This window comes from Ictalurus furcatus, chromosome 19 (genome assembly GCF_023375685.1).
Source record: "Ictalurus furcatus strain D&B chromosome 19, Billie_1.0, whole genome shotgun sequence".
Classification (NCBI taxonomy): Eukaryota; Metazoa; Chordata; class Actinopteri; order Siluriformes; family Ictaluridae; genus Ictalurus; species Ictalurus furcatus.
The window spans coordinates 18295889-18317614 of NC_071273.1; the positions used below are offsets into that span (position 1 = coordinate 18295889).

Genomic DNA, 21726 nt, shown 5'->3' on the forward strand with positions numbered 1-21726 from the left:
GGTTATCATGTATGCCTCACACCTCTGGGGTTGGGGGCTTGAATCTCATCCCTGCCCTGTGTGTGCAGAGTTTGCACGCTCTCCCTGTGCTTTGGGGGTTTCCTCTGCGTACTCCGGTTTTCTCCCCAGTCCAAAGATATATGTTCTAGGCTGACTGGCATTTCCAAATTGTCTGTAGTGTGTGATTGTGCCCTGTGATGAGTTGGCACCCCATCAATGGTGTCCCCTGCCTCATGCCCCGAGTTCCCTGGGATCAGCTTCAGGCTCCACCGCGACGCCATGTAAATGGTGGATGGGTTATACGTTAAATTGTTTCTTAGATTTGTATTTTGTTAGGATTTATTATATTTTATTATTAAATTGTAATATGCTTTCAAAATATCATTTGGGGAACAGGGTCATAAATTCAAAATGACCTTTGGCAGTCACTATCACAATATCACTGAAAATAAAAGAACACCGGACGACAGAGCTTAGCTTTCTTCTTCACGTTATCTTCAGGAAATTCAGATGATGCAACTTCCTGTTCACTTATGGAACATTCTAGATATTTCATAGAGGTGAGGGTGTTTAGGTAACTGGGTCGAGTGAACATTATGGGATTCAAATGTACATTTTTCATAACCTGTCAAGCACGAGGTGCTAAATGGATTCACACATTAATGCAAAAATGAAGATTTAAAATATATATATATATTTTAATGATTATAATTCAAGGTCAAATGTACCCTGCTGGAAAAAAAAACTTATAGAAACCATCATACAATTTGTAATAGTTTATAATGGGAATTGTATTGGTTTGAATGGAAACTGTAATGGTCCGTGTGGATCTCTATTGGTAGCCTAATTTGTTGCCTTGTATTGGTGTCATGTTATGTCTAGTAGATACCAAGGTCCAATAATAGTAATAGCAATGGTTATCTGATGATTTGTAATGGTATTTTTAGTGGAAACCATTAGAATTTTGATGATGGTTTCTATTCTATCTCTTTTTTCAGCAGGGTAGGTCTATAGCTATAAGTTATGAGACACATATGTCTTTGTTTGGAAGTGCAGAATCAGTGGGACACTTAGGGTTGTATTTTGAACAGATGGACTACAACCCCCATATTTCCCGGAACAACGGACACGGGAACATGACCACGTGACTCACACACGGCGTTTGTAAACACGGCGTGTTTATGCGGCTTTCTAACTGAATACTGAGCGGTCCCTAAAGCGCGTTTCATTTCACTCCTGTTTAAAGTGAAAGATGGAGGTGGAAACAGGAAGGCCGTATTTCTTCGGTGATATCGGTAAGTGAAAACGCTTAAATGACGGAGTTATGATAACAGCGCCATGCTCTTCCCTCCATTACAGCGGGACGTGTTTACTAAATGAGATTTAAAGCGGATTGCTTGTGTAAACACGGAAATCGAATTTTTTCATTGTGATTATATGATGTTTAATTGCCGTGGCTTCTTATACTCTTCACATGAATCCATGTTTTATTTTTAGTCAGGTGTCAATAATATTCACCTTGACCTAGTGACCTGTTTTTACTATACAGTCTTAAACTGTATGATCATTACTCGTGCAGTATGACCATTCATTCATTCATATTCAGTAACAGATTTATCCTGGTCAGGATGGTCTTGCATCCTGGGAACACTGAACACAAGATGGGAATTGACCCAGCACTAGACACACACACACACACACACACACACACACACATACACTTGCATTTACTTACACTTACTTACACATACTTGCATTTACTTACACACACATTTGCATTTACACACACACATTTACATTTACTTACACACACACACTTGCATTTACTTACACACTCACACACGCACACGTGCATTTACTTACACACACTCTCACACACACGCACACGTGCATTTACTTACAGACACTTGCATTTACTTACACACACACACACACACACTTGCATTTACACACATGCATTTACTTACACACACTTGCATTTACTTACACACACACACTTGCATTTACACTCACTTGCATTTACACACACTTGCATTTACTTACACACACTTGCATTTACTTACACACACACACACACACACTTGCATTTACTTGCACACACACACACACTTACACACAGACTTCAAGTAGTCAGTCCACCTACTGGCATGTTTGTGTGAGGGGGGAGGAAACCAGAGAAAGCCCAAACAAATCTGAGGAGAACATGCAAAACCCCACACACACAGTAACCCACGCTAAGGGTTGAACCAGAAATCCTGGAGCTTTGAGGGCTTGTGATTCAATTCAATTCAAGTTTATTTGTATAGCACTTTTAACAAGGTTCATTTTCACAAAGCAGCTTTACAAAAAAATATAAATTCAGAATTTAAATATAAAACATATCCCTAATGAGCACATCACAGGCGACAGCTGCAAGGAAAAACTCCCTGAGACGATATGAGGAACTCTAAAGGGAACCCACTCTCATCTGGGTGACGCCGGATTGTGCAATTATAAATAATTCCTTTCTATAACTGTGTACTACATGTTCAATAAAGAGCAGTTGTGTGACTGGGAAATTCATTATAGTTTTCAAATGAAGTCTGTTTTGTTGAAGTTTTCAACTGGTCACTGTTCAATACAAATCTGTTCGTGGCAACTTGGTGGTACCCATACACCACTTTACTGCCCCTTGCAGGGTAATGGCAGTAACTAGCTGTTTTACACTCTCTGTCTGTCTGTGTGTGCATTAGGCTTCTGGTCGGAGAGGACAGAGGTCCACAAGGCTGCATATCAAGGCCAGGTGTCCCATCTGCAGTCACTGATCCAGAGTGGAGCTTCAGTCAATATAGTAGCCGTCGACTCCATCACTCCTCTCCATGAGGCAGCTATCCGAGGACAGACGCAGTGTGTGAGGCTGCTGCTGGATGCCGGAGCACAGGTTACAGTCATGCACACACAACACGTACCTTTGCTAGACACCATCCCCTCTGAAATGACTGGAACAGCAAGGCCAATTCCTTTGTTTTTGCTGGAGACTGAAGACATTTGGGTTTGAGATCAAAAGATGAATATGAGATATCACATTCATATGAAAGTCAGACCACCCAATTTGTAGGCGAGCAAAAATATTGGAACATGTGACTGACACATGTTTCTTGTTACTCAGGTGTGTCCTGTTAGATTGACTGTTTAAACAATAAATGGCACTGGACATCTACTTTTGGTTTTAGCGTTCAGTTTAACATGTGAAGACTGCATTTGTTGTTAAAAAGGATAAGCCAACATGAAGATCAGAGAGCTGTCTATGGGAGAAAAGCAAGCCATTTTGAAGCTGAGAAAAGAGGGATAATCAATCAGAGGCATTGCATGAACATTGGGCATAGCCAATACAACAATTTGGAATGTCCTGAAATAGAAATGAACCTCTGGTGTACTGAGCAACAGACGCAGAATAGGTCAGCCAAGGAAAACAACAACAACAGCTGATGAGAGCTGGGAATTTAAAACCCCAAAACAATAGTCAGTGGCATCATCAACAACCTCCACAGGGCAGGGGGTACTCCAGGTTCAACCCCCCATCTCCGAGTTACTCATCAATTGATAACTTCTAGATCATTCTCAACTTTTAAGAAAGTAGAGATGATTGACGTGTTTGTCTTGTTCAGACAGAACTTTGAACCTGATCTTTAATTCCCTGCAAACTCTTCCCCAATAATCCACTAATTCGCCCTGTTTTTTTTTTTTTTGTTTTTTTTACCTAGTGTATGTGCTATAAGATCATTCCTGTCCCAAGTAAAGTACATGCGGTAGACTTGGAGAGAAAAAGAGCCAAAAAAAAGAGAGCCTGATAAGGGAAAGAGTTTTGTGCACAAGTGATAAAGAACTTGTTTTGCAGTTGTTTGACAACATTAAATGTATTTATAAATGGATACAAAGTACATGTTTTTTAATGTATTCCTTGGCAAACTGCTGTGGTATTGGAGAGATTCAAACAACCTCGGAATGTGCTGTTATGGGAAAATAATTTTATGGTGGTAACAGTAACAATTCTCTGTCACATCACACCTCCCTGTTGTTGATTATTTTTCTACAACTGCAACTTGTCAGTATGATGTGAAATCTGAGTTTTGGTGAAGTTTTCTGTTCTAATTCTGATGGAAAATGACAAATGTTTCTTCAGTAAATCATTGCACAGGTGAGCACAAATGCTGTTCACTCGTGACATCATCAAAGTGCGGTCTTGTCCCAATTTGTACTAGGTTATAGTGTCCATCATGGAGGCACATGAATGGGTTTTTGGGATATACAGTAGAACTAGGTGATATAATCTTGTGTTGTGAATAAAGTGAGGGTCACCACACTATATTATATTTGAATATCGAGTGCTTTTGTGCTGTTTTGCAGGTGGATGCAAGGAACGTGGACGGCAGCACTCCTCTGTGTGAGGCCTGTTCTGCTGGGAGCTCTGAATGTGTGCGGCTCCTCCTTGAGCACGGTGCAAAGGTTAACCCCGCCCTTACCTCTCGCACCACATCCCCACTACATGAGGCCTGCATAGGAGGTGAGGATCAGAGTCACACACCATATTTCCAACACCACGAGAGTAAGATTCGCAGGGCAGAGTGATTACGTGACATTTGTGTGAGTATGTGTTTGGGATTTGCAGGAAACGCTGAGTGTGTAAAGCTCATGATAGCAAATGGAGCCAGTCTGGAAGCCTATGATCTGTACAACGGCACTCCACTTCATGTAGCCTGCGCTAACCAGCACATGGAGTGTGTCAAAGTGCTACTCAATGCAGGTAGAAGCAAAAAGCTGTGTCTAAAAGCATGACCTATTCCCTATCCCCTACTCCCTATTCCTTTCAAGCAGCAAAGACCTTTTTTCTTCCTTATTTGAACACTAACTTATTGCAGTGCATTGTGGGATTTCAAGTGCACTGTATATTCTCCATTGTGCGTTTAGATGTGATTATAAAGTGGGCAGCTCCTGAAATAGTGCAGTCTGTAGTACGGTGGTCACCAACCCTCTTCCTTGAGATCTACCTTCCTGTAGGTTTCATCTCCAATCAAAATCTAGTCGATCAAGAACTTCTTAAGGCAATGATTAGATGGTCAGGTGGGCACGATTATGGGTGGAGCTAAAGTCTTTAGGAAGGTGGATCTCCAGGAACAGCATTGGTGAGCACTGCTGTAGTAAATATGGCATGATTTCTGGCAATAGGAGCAGTTCTGAAGCGTTTTGGGATGTGAATTTGGGAAATTGGCCCCATATTAATGTTTTTTTGTCTTGCACATTTGTGTAAGGAGCGAAAGTAAACGCAGTCCGGCTGCACGAGACAGCGCTACACCATGCAGCAAAGGCCAACGACGTAGAATTGATCAAGCTGCTGGTTGAGTTCGGGGCAAACATCTACGCCAAAGACAAGCATGAGATGAAACCCGTCGACTACACCAGGCCTGACACACCCGCTGCTCTGTGTATGCAGCTTTACGAGAGTGAGTAACATACTGCTTTAATGTTAAAGAAATGAAGAGGTTGTAAGGGTGCTATTTTACGGATTATTGTATTGTAAATACATTTTGAAGTACATTAGGTCAAGGGCTTTGAACCAGAGGAGTGCAAGTAACGTTTTACAGGAGACGAAATAAAATGAGACTTTACTGTTATAGGATCGGGGCGGGACACTAGCGCAGCAGTGTTTGATTCCAAGCCCCTAGGTTTGAAATTGCGCTTAGGTGGGTGTATATGTTTCACTGGCCACTTTAATAGACACACCTGCTCATTTATGTAATTATCCAATAGTGGCAGCAGAAAAATACATAAATGCATGCAGATACAGGTCAAGAGCTTCAGTTAATACACACATCAAACAGCAGAATGAGGGGGAAAAATATGATCTTTGGCCATTCGTACGATAAACAAAAAACATTCAGAGAGTGACACTTCTGCAGATCAAAACACCTTGTTGATAAGAAAGGACCAGAGGATTATGGACAGAATTGTTTGCGCTGACAGGAACATTAAGTAACTCGGATAACTACTCTTTACAACCGTGGTGAGCAAAAAAGCATCTCCGAATGCATGACACATTTAACCTTGAGGTGGATAGGCTGCAACAACAAAAGACCACATCAGGTTCCACTCCTACCAGCCAAGAACAGGAATCTGAGACTATAGTGGGCAGAGGCTCACTGAAACTGGACAGGTGAAGACTGGGAAAGGACCAGGTGATTTTTTTTTTCCTCCCTCCAGATTCATGATAGGCTGAAGGTGATCATTAGGAGGAACTTTGTGATGATTTGTAGAGACAAGCATAGTCAAACCATGCCTGCATTATAAATACCCTCCACTATTTTCCCTTTTAATTTGTCACCCGTGTGTGTGTGTGTGTGTGTGTGTGTGTGTGTGTGTGTGTACATGTACACATTAATTTACCCAAATCATCACTCTCATTTTTTCAGTTTGAATCAGCAATTCCGGAAATTGCAACCAGGTGGCACTCTTGGTTTAATGTTTAACATTTTCTCTTTGTTTTTATACTTATTATATGAGAAGTGATTTAATAATAACAGATGACAAATGAGCAGAATTAACATAAAGACCTAAATAACAATGTTTGACACAGATAATCTAGGATTTTTTCATGCCTCATGGTTTACTGTACTAGTATACAGCAGCTGCTACTCTCGATTCTGGACTTTACATTACGTTTCTGCTTGCTGTTTATGGTGACTTGTAATCCAGCGTGTAGCCTTGGTGCTAAATGGGGTGTTTTGGAATAAAGCAGGAATAAACAGAACGAGGATGGAGATCAGATCACATATCCATTTCGAGTTAGGAAGAACAACCTGTGGAATGTTTCTCAGGGCTGTCTCGTGAGGTCCTGTGGCAGACATATCTTAGCAGCACATGCCCCAAAACATTATTAAAGAATGTAAACTGTCTCAGGCAGGTGCTGTGTTCTGGTAATGCTCTTATGAATGTGTCTAAACATACATGACATTTTAGTTAATTGACTGCTAATGGACTTGGAGATGTGTAATGGATGAGTCTCAAGACAATTGCGGTGACCACCCAGATTTAGTATGATTTTATTTGGGGTTTTTTTTCCCCCTGAGCCAAGGTTTTCCCTACAGCTGTATTTCATTTTTTATTTATCGTACATGTACACTGAAAATGAATTTCAGTCCAATTAATGTATCAGAGATTCAAACATTGCTATCAAGAAAATTCTAGCAGGCAGAAAGGAAAAACTGAATTTTACCACAAAAACCCTGGCATATATAGGTAGAGAAGATGGTTGATTATATAATATAAATATATATGTATATGTAATTTATTTTTATTTTTTTTTAAGAAAACAGTGAGACAATATTCTGGTACTGGTTCTGGTATAATAAGCAGCTTCTCAATTTTCTTTCTGACTAAAGAGACCACAGCCCCACCTTTCTTGCTTTCTATTGACCCACAAGACCAAGGTTCATAATTTCAGAGCTCAAAGCTCTCCACTGCCAGAAACAAATATGTCTTGTACATCCTCTGAGGTGGGGGGCATGGTGGCTTAGTTGTTAGCAATCCTTCCAGGGTTTGGGGTTTATGCACACACTCCTGGGCAAATTTTTTTTTTTAAATATTAAGCTTTTAATGGTCTTAACAACAAATCATTGGTCAGGAAATTAGCAAGAATTAAACAAAGATAAAGTAACTTAGTATGGGATAGCTCTTACCTTTGATTTATTTAAATGTTTAAGCCTTGTGGGTTAGTTAGTTAGTCTCTGGGTTATTGATCAGAAGGTCGGGGGTTCAAGCCCCAGCACAGCCAAGCTGCCACTGTTGGGCCCTAGAGCAAGGCCTTTAAATCTCTCTGCTCCACGGGCACCTTATCATGGCTGACCCTGTGTTCTGACCCCAGCATCCTAACAAGCTGGGATATACAAAGAAAATAATTTTGCTGTGCTATAATGTGTGTGAGACAAAGGCTTTTTCTTCTTCTTCTAAACTTCTAAATGTCAACCTCACGATTGTTCTGTTTTGATACTCGGCTGCTATGTGCGTTCCTGCAGGTTGTCCTCTGTCTCTGCAGCAGCTGAGCCGTATCACACTGAGGCATGTCCTGGGCACCAGAGCGCTGCCGGTCATCACCCAACTGAACCTTCCCAATTTCATCATTTGCTACCTCTCATACCTGTAAGATCTCCACACAAGCACACACACTCTCTCAGGGCTGGTGTGACTCAGAGCTTCAGTACACCTTCAGCAAGGTTATATTTCATACCTGAACATTTTTCCTTATATTTATTAGCTAACTATTATTCGTAAGGACATTCATGATGCACTTGAATACTCCGTGCTTATAGCACATCATGGTCTTTAATGTACAACCTAATTGCACGATTAAAACATGAACTGTTGTAAATATCAGTGCAAAGCACTTAAGACATCCTCGAAGCTGTTTAGTAGTGAAAGCCAGAGGACAGAGAAGCTTCCTGCACAGAGGACCTTCTCTGAATGTGATACACGAGACTCAGAAGTGGCAATACATTAGTTACCTTGACTACAGCTGTGTAGCCTGAACAACACTAGACCAGCCTGAAGCAGATTCTGGCAGCTTCATCTGAAACACGTTCCAAACGGAGTCCACAGACCTGACAACATGCTGTAAATTCACAAGCGACGATGATGTGCTGGGAGTGAGGGACTGCAGGCCCAGTCAGATCAACATCCTTATTTTATCAATATCCACATTCTTTCCATATCACCGTTTAGAATCTCTGCTTTTGTGGTACGTTTCGGTGTTTATATGTAATTTTACAGCAGTTCTACAGCATCTTTCTGGTGAATAATATCACGGATATCATGGTGAAACATCATCATCATGATGATATTTAGGTTTGGTAACAGCATGCCGGCAAAATAGCAATGAACTTGTTATAAGTCCTGAGAAAAATCGATTCTGACATCCTGTCAGGAACTTTTTAGGTTTCGCTTGCATTATAGAGGAGGTTTTTTGGTTTTGTGTTTTTTTTTTCCTTTAAACTGTAGTGTTTTTGTCGCATAGTGAGTGAGATACTGTACAGCATAAATAGACCTGCATTATTTTAGCATCTAGATGTTGAACATTACAGTAAGAGGACAACCACACAGCAGCCTATTATACAGTATTCTACACAGATTTGAAATTCTATATTAAACTAGCTACATTTCTACTATGCACAGCTACAGTAGGAAGACGAGGCATTCTTCATTCACTGATGTATAGCAGTGCTCCCATTTGTGTTTTACTGCCCAAAACTATAGCACTTTTATACCATACTATATGCTGTTGAATTCTCTATTCTAATAGATCAGAAGATGGTGATTCATTTTCTATAACAGCAGCTCTGACAGTAGTGCCGTCTGTAATTCAGATCACAGGTTTATACCGATGTGCTCATTTTAATACATTAACATTTCTATAGAAATATCATAAATAGATTTGAAAACCAACAAGTATTTGGGAGGAGCCTCCAGTGTCAGCACTTTGTAACAGTCCAAGATAAAGCTATAACTTTAGAAGGCGTAATTATATTTATATTTTTTAACTACACGTGCACATACACAAGCTGGTTGCTGCATGTATCCTGTGGGTGTTTGGAGCATTGCTTGTGTATGTCCTGAGACACGGGTCACAGGAAGGAGTTTCACAGTGTAAGTAGCATATATGTTGCATGCACTGACTCGAGCCTCCTAGCCTAACCGCTTAAACAAAAGTTCTTCTTCTTCTTCCTGTTCTTCTCATACCTCTTCTTCTTCTACTTCCTGTTCTTCTTCTTATTATTATTATTCCTGTTCTTCTCATACCTCCTCTTCCTGTTCTTCTTCTTCTTCTTCCTGTTCTTCTCATACCTGTTGTTGTTGTTGTTGTTGTTGTTGTTGTTGTTCTTCTTCTTCTTCTTCTTCTTCTTCTTCTTCTTCCTGTTCTTCTCATACCTCTGCTTCCTGTTCTTCTTCTTCTTCTTCTTCCTGTTCTCATACCTCTTCTTCTTCTTCCTGTTCTTCCTGTTCTTCTTCTTCTTCCTGTTCTTCTTCTTCTTCTTCCTGTGCTTCTTCTTCTTCTTCTTCTTCTTCCTGGTCTTCCTGTTCTTCTTCTTCTTCTTCTTCCTGTTCTTCTCATACCTCTTCTTCCTGTTCTTCTTCTTCTTCTTCTTCTTCTTCTTCTTCCTGTTCTTCTCATACCTCTTCTTCTTCTTCTTCTTCTTCTTCTTCTCATACCTCTTCTTCTTCTTCTTCTTCTTCTTCTTCTCATACTTCTTCTTCTTCTCATACCTCTACTTCTTCTTCTCATACTTCTTCTTCTTCTTCTTCTTCTTCTCATACTTCTTCTTCTTCTCATACTTCTTCTTCTTCTTCTTCTCATACTTCTTCTTCTTCTTCTTCTCATACTTCTTCTTCTTCTTCTTCTCATACCTCTTCTTCTTCTTCTTCTTCTTCTCATACCTCTTCTTCTTCTTCTTCTTCTTCTTCTCATACCTCTTCTTCTTCTTCTTCTTCTTCTTCTTCTTCTTCTCATACCTCTTCTTCTTCTTCTTCCTCCTTTTCTTCTCATACCTGTTCTTCTCATACCGGTTCTTCCTCCTCTTCTTCTTCTTCTTCTTCTTCTTGTTCTTCTCATACCTGTTCTTTGTTCTTCTTCCTGTTCTTCTTCTTCTCTTTCTTCCTGTTCTTCTCATACCGGTTGTTCTTCTTCTTCCTGTTCTTCTTCTTCTTCTTCTTCTTCTTCCTCCTCCTCCAGTCAAAGGATTCCTGAAATTCGTGGGCGCTGCAGCACACTCCGCACCCCTGCTTCCTGCATCCTTGTCCTCAGAAATATAATGTATAGCAGCAGTAATAGAGCACCTTGTGACACTGCGTCTCAGACTCACTAAACAAACTAGCATTGTATCCAAAAATCACATACTTATGTACTATTCTACATAGTTATTGAGTACTGCTTTTCCTATTCCGTTTAGTGTTTGAAACGTTAAAACCTCTCATATAGCCTTCAAATCTACTGAGATGTCTGTTTTGCTTACCACTTGTCTGGATTTTCTAGATTAGAAAAGACTATTGAATGTAAGGTCAGAGATTTTGATGTGAGATGAAGATCATGGCAACAATCATGACATCGGTGGAAAGTTTTTAAAATAACCAAAACTCTTCAGTCAGTTTAACATGACTGTGCATGAAATTATTTTGCAGTTCGACTTAAAATCCAGTTGGGCAGGGATGTTTTGGCTCTGACTTGCCATTTACTGTACATTGCTTTTAATCTTTTGCATCAAGTATAAACCAGCAACCTGTTTTCTGCCATTTGGAGAGTCTTCACTATGGAGGGCTTTGTGCTTCATGATGTCTCTGTAACAAGTCAAGCTGTGTTGTTGTGGTTTGTTTGTTTGTTTGTTTGTTTTTTTGGTGTTATTTTCTTCAAGAGCAAGAAAACAATAGGCTGGTGATGAAAGGATTGTTTATAGCTGCTATAACAGAAGTGATGGAAAGGTACTAAATTATTATCACTAATTATAAATGGATAAAAAGTATAATTTGTTTGTACTCTAAAAATTTTGATCTTTGGCTGTGGTATAAGAGGAATAAAACACTTCAAGATATGCTGTTCTTAGAAAATAATCAACTTGAGTGATAATATTTGTAGAAGTAAAATGATCAGTGTGCCAATGCGAATATCTTTAGAACAAAATCCTATATTTAACTAGTGCTCAGTTTATCCCCATATCAGATATCACCATGTCATCGTTGCCCAGCCCTAATCCCCAGTGTTGCCATATAGAGGCTTTCACCAGAGCACATTTCATACACGCAGTATTTTCAAGCGCTATTTATTTCAGCACTTAAGGCTTATTTCACTCAATTTGTGCTCCAAAATATCCTCCCACTCATGCTCTTACTGCTCGCATTCTCTATTTATTGTATTTCCTGGAATTGCAGTGCAGCGTTTACAAATTTTAGTTCATATCTGAAACTGAAGCATGCTGAAGCATGCGCTCTAATTGAGTGCCTGTGACCCAAGGGACAGACATTGAAGAATAGATTTAAAAATGTTCGAACTTGTGATGTTGTGCCATATTGAACCATTATGTGTCATTACTGACAAAGATTAAAGGAGCGGTCACACCGGATTTATGCCTCTCTATTTTATCCGCCTGGGTGGAGTAGAAATAAGGCAATTACAGCCTAGAGAGCTACCATGTCATGATTTAATGGTAGCTCTCTACGTTGTTTGTTTTTTTGCAGTTCTGCAGGAACAGACATTTTCAGTGTTTCTTTTACATTAAAACTTTATTTTATTTTACCTCGTATTTCATCACTGTCAACAAGAGTGTTTGTAGAGATACACAAAAAAGCTATATATATATATATATATATATATATATATATATATATATATATATATATATATATATATATATATATATATATATATGAATTAAAATTGAAATTCTTGTAAGAAGGATAGTTAGAGGATAAATAAGTGGTTTCTTGTATTATTATTATTATTTATTGTTTTTTTTAGTATGAAATTTCAATCCTTATTTGTGAAAACGTGTCGTGAAAAATTGGTGGTTGTACTGATTTAAGAAAGAGTCTGGTCTGCTTAAGGCATCATCTATCTACTCCGAATGACCATTTTTATCCACTTAGGCCTTTGCCATTTTCTCGTCTTAGTGTTTTTAATCGATTTGATGGCATTAGTAGTTGATTAATAGAATCAGACTCTTCTTCCAGGCTCATGAAGTTCCTTCTAATCCCTGCACATCCCCAAAACCTCTGCGCTTTTCTCATGAACAACTTGAAAACGCTCTATAAATAACACACGGAAATGGTGCCGAACCCGTCCTCGTTTAGATTTGAGTGGAGAAAACGAGATCCTTTTCTTGTCTGATCTGAAGGCCCAGGAGGGAATATGGCACATTGGCACTTTTCTAAACAGACTCGATATAAATAAGTCTTCAGGATGAAGGTCTTTTCTCGGTAGTATGACGAGCTGCTTTTTAAAATTGATTTGTTTATGGATTTATCTTATTAACTTAAAGAGAAGAGGCTGGTGACGAAACAACTGTTTATAGCTGTTATAACACAAGTGATGACAGGAACTAACTTGTTTGGTTGATGTTTCACAACATTACATTTTACTATAAACAGATAAAAATTGTTGACAAGTTGTTGTGGTATAAAAAAAGACTAGAAAACAGTCTATAAATAACTAGCACAGCTGAAATAGCTCCATTTCTTCTCATTGAGTGGATGAGTTGGTCCAGGGGGAATAAAATGTGGATGGATAGAACACACGGAGAAATAAATGTCCTCGTCATTGGCTCAAAGTTGGCTTGAATTATTGGCACCCTTCATGAAAATGATGAAGAACATCCAGTGAGTGATATTTAGAGTTTAGTAATATAGGGATGTTTCTGCAAAACACTGATTTCAACATTACTGGCAACACCACAATTAAAATGTGATTTGAAGCCAGGTGGAGAGAGTAAACAGCTGTTCCGTGATCTGTTCTGTGATTTTGGGGGGTTTGGACCTCTCCATCATGCAGTTATTCTCATGCATAATGTTCCTGGCAAACAGTTCAAGACTTTAAACATGTATGTAGGGTTTTTTCATATTAAGATGTGAGCAACTTAATGAGTAAAAGCAACAATAGATTTTATGGAAACCAAGAGCAATTTTTGTTTTGTTTTGTTTTTCCAAGTTTGCATAACAATTTGCATGTATTTATTTTAAATTTTCCTTAGGTGCAGTAATTATTTTGCCAGGTTTTTTTTTTTAAAGAAAAAAAAAACATTTCCGCTATTCTTTGGCTTGAATCATCGGGCCTCCATTCTCAAAGTGGATATGGAAATAGATTTAGTCATATTTCTTTCATAAGAAATGTGTTGTTCATGAAAAGCCAGGAAAAAAATTTGTATCCTACGAGAGCTCCTGAGTTTGTGTAAATTAAAAGGAGACTCAATCATGTACACCTCAGTTGATTGGCTTCAAATCTTAATACAAATGAATATATGGATTATACCGTCAGGTTCAAATTAGAGTTTCAATTACACACAGGTTTAATGAGCGTTTTGTATATACAACTTTGTCATGTTATATTCCTGACTTGAAAGAAAGCAATCATAAATTTGGACAAAAGTAATAGCACCCTATAACAAGTGATAGAGGTGGTATGTGTCACACTGCAGTGGGTGAGCTGCATTACTGGAAGATTTAGTGCATGGCTCTTTCACCATTTATTCCTCATTTGTCGTTTTCAGCTTTCTGTGAGGTTTGCCTTGTTTGTGGAATTTTGTGTACAGTAAATCAGCTGTGTCTGTAATGTGCATGTAATTTACAGATCAGTATTTGGACACGTCAGTACGAAGAATCAGAATAGATCTGCGGGGAATTTTGATTTCAGTTTGGCCTACAAACATATTTGTGTCTTGATGTGTGGCGATTATTCTGAAAACGACGGACTGTACTCAAAAGATCATGTCGACGACAAACAGTAAGGATGTAACTTTAGGGTAGATTAGCTGTTCCGTTCTGCCCATTTCTCAATATTTGATCTATTGCTTTAGTTAATTTCTTTCTGTGTTGTGTGCATCTCATTTGATTGTAATGTATGAGTAACTGATTGATTAATTGAATCTGGAGTGTTCTTTCTGGGTCATGTACTTCTCTCCATCCTTCTAATGCCTGCACGTCCACACAGTACCTCTGCATTAATCTCTTATAAAACAGTCTATAAATAGCCAGCAGACCAGAAATAGCTCCACTCCATGACTGTTTGCTTTGAGTGAACATTTGGGCAAAATGACGTTTTTCCTCTCGTACTGGTGCTGAGGTCCAGCAGGGCCAGAGCACTTGCATTTACTAAACAGGGCTGAGAACTGACAGAAGAATGCTGTTGTTCCAACACAGTGAACCCTCTCCTGAAATGACTCTTACTAGCACAAATTTGCAGCTATGGGTGGAATGCCGTTTCTTTTTTTTCTCTTATTCTTCTTTCTTTTCTTTTCTTTCATCTCTCTGGTTAAACCTTTAAAGGACTGAGATGTTGTTTTTTTCTGCACCAGGCTTTCTTACTGAATAATGAAAATAGCATGGTGTTCTTTCCGAGGAGCCAGATGTGCATTTGAACTTCTATCGAGGAGGAATCTGTTATATAATATGTTAATTTATTTGATGCACATCTGTAACAATCACTGGTGGTTTATTATCAGCTGTATTTCCGGGTGCTGATGTGTAATGCTGATTATAAAATATTCACTGTACTTTAAGCACACTTTGTAAATGATTATGAAATTATTGTATGATGTTTGTCAATGTTTAAGAAAATAAACGTTTGCATAGTGATGTTAAAAACATAATTTAGTAACTGGAGGGTTCAACATAAACCGTTAAAGGTTCCCCTAGCAGGCCAAACCTTAAGAGACTTAAATGTAACATTTTTGCTTTTGGTCACCTGTTTGGTACTGTTGGTCACCGATTTTACCACCACGACCACTAGGGGGCAGCAGAGTTTGTTTTTATATAAGCTGCTAAATTTGTGACTGAGATATTACCAAATACTATTGGACCCATTTTCATTTACACCATTTGGTAGTTGCCCTTATCCAGAGCAACTTACATTTATACAATTTATATAACTGAGCAGTTAAGGGTTAAGGGCCTTGTTCAAGGGCCCAAAGAAACAAATTCCCTTCCCTATATATATCTCCTCGTATTATGCAAAGCAGGTCATAAATATAGCATACCCTGAGAAACCAAGTAGCTGGTCTGTGTACAGTTGGTATTTTCCAAACCCGGTTTCTATTAAAGATCTAAGGACAGGACACTTTCCCTCAGAATACGACATTAAACTCTTGATATGTTGCACAAGCGTGTCGTACCACCACAGTGACCTCACAATGTAACTAACAAATGACACATTAAACTTTTACTCATTTACATGAGAAATGACTTCCCTTATATGGACCTTCATGCACAGCAGTAATTGTATATTTAAACAGTATCCAGTGTGCTAAAACTTTATTTGAAGGGTGCCTTTTTCGTACATTTGGTCTTCATAACATGTTCATAAGAATGCTGGAGGAACCCTGTAAGGCTTATGTAATGTTTTTCCATCCATATTTTACAAGATATTATACAAGTTATACATTGTTGCAAATAGCACAGTAATAAAGCCTTGATTACATTCTTTGTTCACGTATCCACTTGTATTTATGATGCTCTATAAATGTATTGTTATGAAGCACTATGTACATCTTCTACAACTTCTTTAAGAAGCCCATCCCAGTGAACAGGAACGAAATGGATACTCTGCAGAAAAGGCCTTAACCTTCAGGAATGTGAGGTTAGTAAAAACAAACTAATAAAGGAGATAAATATGGAAAAAAAAAATTGCAGAACATATCGTTAACAGTCTACCAAAATGATAACACACAGCCTGTCATAAGTCTTAACATTTCATAAAGCGTTTTGTGTTGCTTTATAAAAGCAGAGGTGCCCATTTGCCCCCCCCCCCAAAATAATTTTGGTCCCCTAGCTATGTGGGACACACCTGGAAACTATGTTTTTCTGCTTCCTCAGCTAAAGTAACTGTCTGACCAAACATGTAGTTTCACCTGGCAGAAATGGCAAAATACTGAAGGAGAAAGGACACATGGGTGTGAAAGACATTGATTTGCATTAAGTAGTGATTACGTTTGTGTTGACTTTATCTAGGTGAACCTTTGACCTGTGAATTGGTGAACCCAGGCTTTGTGAGTTGATAAAAACAAGAAAGTGGGACTGTGAACTCTGTTTGCTTAAAAAAAAAAAAAAGGAGACTGGATGGATTGTTAGGGGGATTGATTTAATAATGGTACAGTCACAAGGTATAATAATGTTTAATACTTACATGTCAAGTATCATTTCTATTACAAATTAATTTAATCCAATAATTAAAAAGAAACTTTTTAGGATTAAATGTGGAATGCCATTAGGTTTTAAATTGCATTGAAAATTGTATATAATTATCATTGGATACAAGTATGTATGTGTCTCTCCCTCTCTCTCTAATATAAAATATATATGATATGTATATATGTGTATATATATTTATATGTGTGTGTGTGTGTGTATGTATGTGTGTATGTATGTATGTATATATAATCTATGAATATGAGAGAGAGAAAAAGGCATCTTTCTGAAAACATTTTGTGTATATACACATTTTTTGTTTTTAGATATAAGTATTAATTTAGATGATGTGATCATTACTGTTTGCTCTTCATGGAGGCAACATACCTAGCTGCAAAAGCCAGGTAACATGCCTGACTATTTCACATCTAGCCAGTAACATCAGACTTTTGTACACTATTCTGGCAAAAGTTTGAGTTTGTTTTATGGTAAAATGTTGTTTATTGTTGTCACCTCCTGTAAAAGATGTATGCATTATGCTTATGAATGGCTTATGAAGGCTTAAACCTTAAATGCATCCATAACAATAATAGTTGTTGTGTTTTTTTTTTTGTTTTTTTTTTAGCATTTCTTAGGTCATGATTATTTTTTTTAGGTATTGTACTGGTGTTTTTGATAGAATGTGTTTCATTTTAGACGTTTCTTGCTACTTTATGTATTCTGGACACATTTATGTGTTTGTATAGTGAGATGAATGAGGAGGTTTGAAAAGTGAGAATTTGAAGAAATCTCTTAAAAGCAATCAAAGGTTCCAAGTCCTGTCCCCCAGAAACATTCAAGCTCTCTATTCAATGATTTTAACTAGAGATATTGTGTAAAGCAGCATCTCTTAACTCAAGACTAAACCTTGAAGACAGAAGTCTAGTATCTTGCCTCCGGTTTAAAAAGCAAACATCTCTATATCCTCCTGTCCTGTTTAAATCCCCTTGACGAATGGTGAAAGGAAGGATGTTTTCCAGGTATTTTGGAGTCAAGGTTCCTCAGGTCACCAGGAGAGATTTGAGGAACCTTTAGGGAAGAGAAGATGGGATCTTTCTGAAAGCGAAGATAAAAGTGGATTCCAGTTCTGTGATGTTCTGCTACCCGGCTTTAGTGCTGAGCTACTCCCCAGCACAAATCACCCCCAGTCTATCCAATGAGAAACAGATGTTTCTAACCACTGCTCTGCATGGAGTCACGTTTAGAAGGTTTGCTGCAAAGCTTAAAAAAAAAGAAGAAGAAAGAAATACACAAAGTCTAGATCCATAATTAAATTTTGCAACGTAGTAACCAATGTATTTAGTCATATAGTTTATTATTGTGTGCTTAATTTACCAGTTATGTGCATGTATGCTCCTTTTGGCTTTGTTGGTCTAATAGGATGTGTTAATTAACAACACATGTTTGTGTTATGACTAGTTTAATGTTGTTTATACCACACGTTGAACTCTTGAATATGATTGGTCAGGAGGTATTGAATCATTTTCTATAACAGTTCTGTTCAAAGGGTCGGCTGTAAATTAAATAACAGTTTTATATTAAAGCAGTCATTCAACGGTATTGTTTCTACAACTTTGGCAGAGACGTATGGTGGACGATCCTCATGAATGGATTTAAGAACGTGTAATTGTTGATATGGTGAAGTTTTCAGTGAGGAAAGTGCTAGCTGCTTACTTCCACAAATATGAGCTCACACACGCCCATGATTGGCTAGAGTCAATGTGATTGTAATTTTGCTCCTTTTAGCTCCCAGCCACAGATGACTGTGGCACTGTCGGCATTCAAACTCTCCATCTTGTACTGATAGGATAAATGCACCAGACTCTTATTTTTTTCTCGTGATGTTAACAAGACAAAAAAAATATCTTGTCAATTTACCTCCAAGGCCTCTACACAGCCCTCAGTGCTGGAAACTCTCCCATTATAAAACTGTTCCAAGGCTGTTACAAAGCCCTGATACTGGAGACTCCTTCCAAAAATGTATTTAAATGACCATCTCCTTACCGAAAACCCCACCATTTCAATAATTTCACACGTTCTGCTTATGTGGAGCACCCACCATACATTTGGCACACATTGTTTGTTACTATAGAAACAATGAGAAACGAGTATAAATATAAACCTTGCAGACAGACCTAATATCAGAGGTAATGTCAGAGCTGCTGTCACATCTTCTGACCAATCAGAATCAACAATTCACCACTGCTGTGATATAAATGTTTATTAACACATCTGTTTTGAGTGTGTAGACTGTTTTGTCTGTTTAAATGAAGTCAGCCAAACTGTCTCCATCCCAGACAATAGAGAATCCTACTGTTGATGTCTAGCCAAGACTACACACACACACACACACACACACACACACACACACACACTCGGAGTAAGTAAAGCAAATGATCATTACATCTGTCGTGCTCTGGATACTCGCCCATCCCCAACGGAAGACCCTCACTATCACAGTCTTACTGAGGTCAGCAGTATCCACGTTAGCAATTTATGCCGCGCTTTGCTAATACAAAGTTCATGAGTTCACCTGTTGGAACAGTTTTATATACAAGTCTAAGCAGGCTTATGTGTGTTTTTGCAAAGACATCAAAGGTAGATCCTTAAAGCTATATTTTGTTCCTTAGTCCTTCACAGAATTTTATTTGAGCTACTGCCATTTCCCCTGGTGGATTCAGGTTCATCTCTGGTTTCTGAATAATTTTACATTCAACACGTATATGAGGTAAATGTACAACAGCATTTTGTTCTCTAAGCAGTGGCTGGGCGGCTGTGGATCAGGTGGTAGAGCGGGTTGTCCACTAATCGTAGGGTTGGGGTTCGATTCCCAGCCTGCATGACTCCACATACCGAAGTGTTCTTGGGCAAGACACCGAACCCCAAGTTGGTCCCGATGGCAAGTCAGCGCCTTGCATGGCAGCTCTGCTACCATTGGTGAGTGTGTGTGTGTGTGTGTGTGTGTGTGTGTGTGTGTGTGTGTGAATGGGTGAATGAGACACAGTGTAAAGCGCTTTGGATAAAAGTGCTATATAAGTGCACCATTTACCAGTGTGAGATCACACACTATGTCCACTAAATATTCACTGACAGATGACAAATTCAAGGAAAAAGCCAACATAAAGTGTGTTAGTAAGGTGGTAGGACACCTTGGTATAGATTACTGGTACTGTATGAACACCAGATATTGCCTCAGTTGGTATTTTGATGATGGTGAAGAGCAGTGAAGATGATAGTGGAGATGAGATCAAGTGACTGTGAGGACCATAGCATATGATTTTAATTATTTTCTTAATTCCTTTCATCTTTTCATTTGTTGGGTTTACCACCTTTAAGTAATAAAAATATCAGTTAATATGTTTATGTTCCCTTTTCTAAATTTGATATAAATGTTCTCTGATAACCTGTAACCCAATCTTTTTTCCTTTATAGCTGTCTCTATATGCGTTCATATTCTACGAAGTTTTGGATCCTCTTACTTGTAATAATTAGTCCAGATTCCATTTTATTACCATTGTCATCTCATCAGATGAAAACTAGTACTGTTGGTTTGATGTGATGTGATGTGATGTGATGTGATCTAATGTTTTTTGGTAGGTGTAATGTAGTCCGGATGACTTTATTTATGTAGTGAGATGAACGAAGAGATTTGAAAAATGACTCCCACAAACATAGTTCTTAATGCAGCTAATTAAATCTAAGCCTAATTTGTTACTTCAGTAACAAAGGAAACATTTAGACTCTTAGGTTTTTAAATAATAGGTCGCATGTTGCATGGGGACAAGCGAAATGATCTCACAAGCTCTTTGTTGGAACATTTGGTCCTCACCAAGATCTGAAAACCTGCCCACACATACACACACACACTCCTCTCTTTGCACCTATGCTGTAAAGCTCAGCTCAGCTACTAGTTAAAAATAGCTCTGAACTTTACAGAGGCTTTCCTTCCCTACCGTGATGAGTTGAACATGCTATTATTCTCCATTAAAGCACACCTCATTCGGATACATTCTTGGTCTGAAGTATGCACGTGAACATGTAAACACACTTTTGCACTCGTTTAAACCACTTCAGATGTTTTTCATGTGGTGTCGTCGCTGCTGGAGGCGCAGTGTCGGCTGGGGAACGAAGAATTCTTTTAGTGCATGTGTAACCATGTGGCAGGCCAAACTGTATGTCCCAGACAGGATTTGTTTTTCCTCGGATGCCACATCTTCCTTTGAGCTCAGTCAGCATGAACTTTTGTCACAAATTCCAGCACGGTGGGGGGGAAAAAAAAAATAAGAACGGAATGTGCTTCAGGTAGTTCATTTATCTCCCCAGTCATTAATTAGACATTTCTCCACGCTGGTAATGACACGGTGTATGTGAAAGCCGACAGGTTTAATGGCTTTGTTCTAGATGTTTCTCTGCTACTTATTCCCCTGCGGCGATTTGTCTGTCTGTCCTGTTTGAAGTTTGTACTGTGGTACAGCTTGTAAAGAATGGTACATCAACCTGGGCTTATGTAAGTATATTTTTGGAAGCACTGATTTGTAGCCATGTTTTGTGGTCTGTTCCAAAAACAAAGGGAGTAAAAGAGCTTTTAGTTGTATGGCTTTAGATGTAGGTTGTAAAAACAAAGAAGGTGCACCAGCATGATGTTCATCAACATGCAGAATTGAACAAAACTGTTGAGAGGTTCTACATATTTGAAATCTAAGCTGTAAATGTGAAGCATTTTGATTTGTTTGTCAAACTGTGCAGACATGGTAGAAGCAAGGACTGGTACTTTTTTTG

The 21726-nt window shown here is 38.6% G+C and overlaps 2 protein-coding genes across 2 annotated transcripts; one reads left to right on the forward strand and one right to left on the reverse strand.

Moving 5' to 3' along the window:
• Positions 1-830: 830 nt before the first annotated feature.
• Positions 831-9551, forward strand: asb13a.2 (ankyrin repeat and SOCS box containing 13a, tandem duplicate 2). The gene is made up of 6 exons (XM_053649974.1): positions 831-1295; positions 2733-2920; positions 4387-4543; positions 4649-4783; positions 5289-5480; positions 8049-9551. Exons 1-6 carry the CDS (start codon positions 1253-1255, stop codon positions 8174-8176), a joined length of 843 nt encoding a protein of 280 aa, XP_053505949.1. The 5' UTR covers positions 831-1252; the 3' UTR covers positions 8177-9551.
• Positions 9552-9573: 22 nt separating this feature from the next.
• On the reverse strand, positions 9574-11092 carry LOC128623090 (pre-mRNA-splicing factor CWC22 homolog). The gene is made up of 2 exons (XM_053649976.1): positions 10639-11092; positions 9574-10200 (listed from the first exon to the last, which is right to left on the reverse strand). The coding sequence occupies exons 1-2, from the start codon at positions 10899-10901 to the stop codon at positions 9777-9779; spliced, it is 687 nt and encodes a 228-aa protein (XP_053505951.1). The 5' UTR covers positions 10902-11092; the 3' UTR covers positions 9574-9776.
• Positions 11093-21726: the final 10634 nt, after the last annotated feature.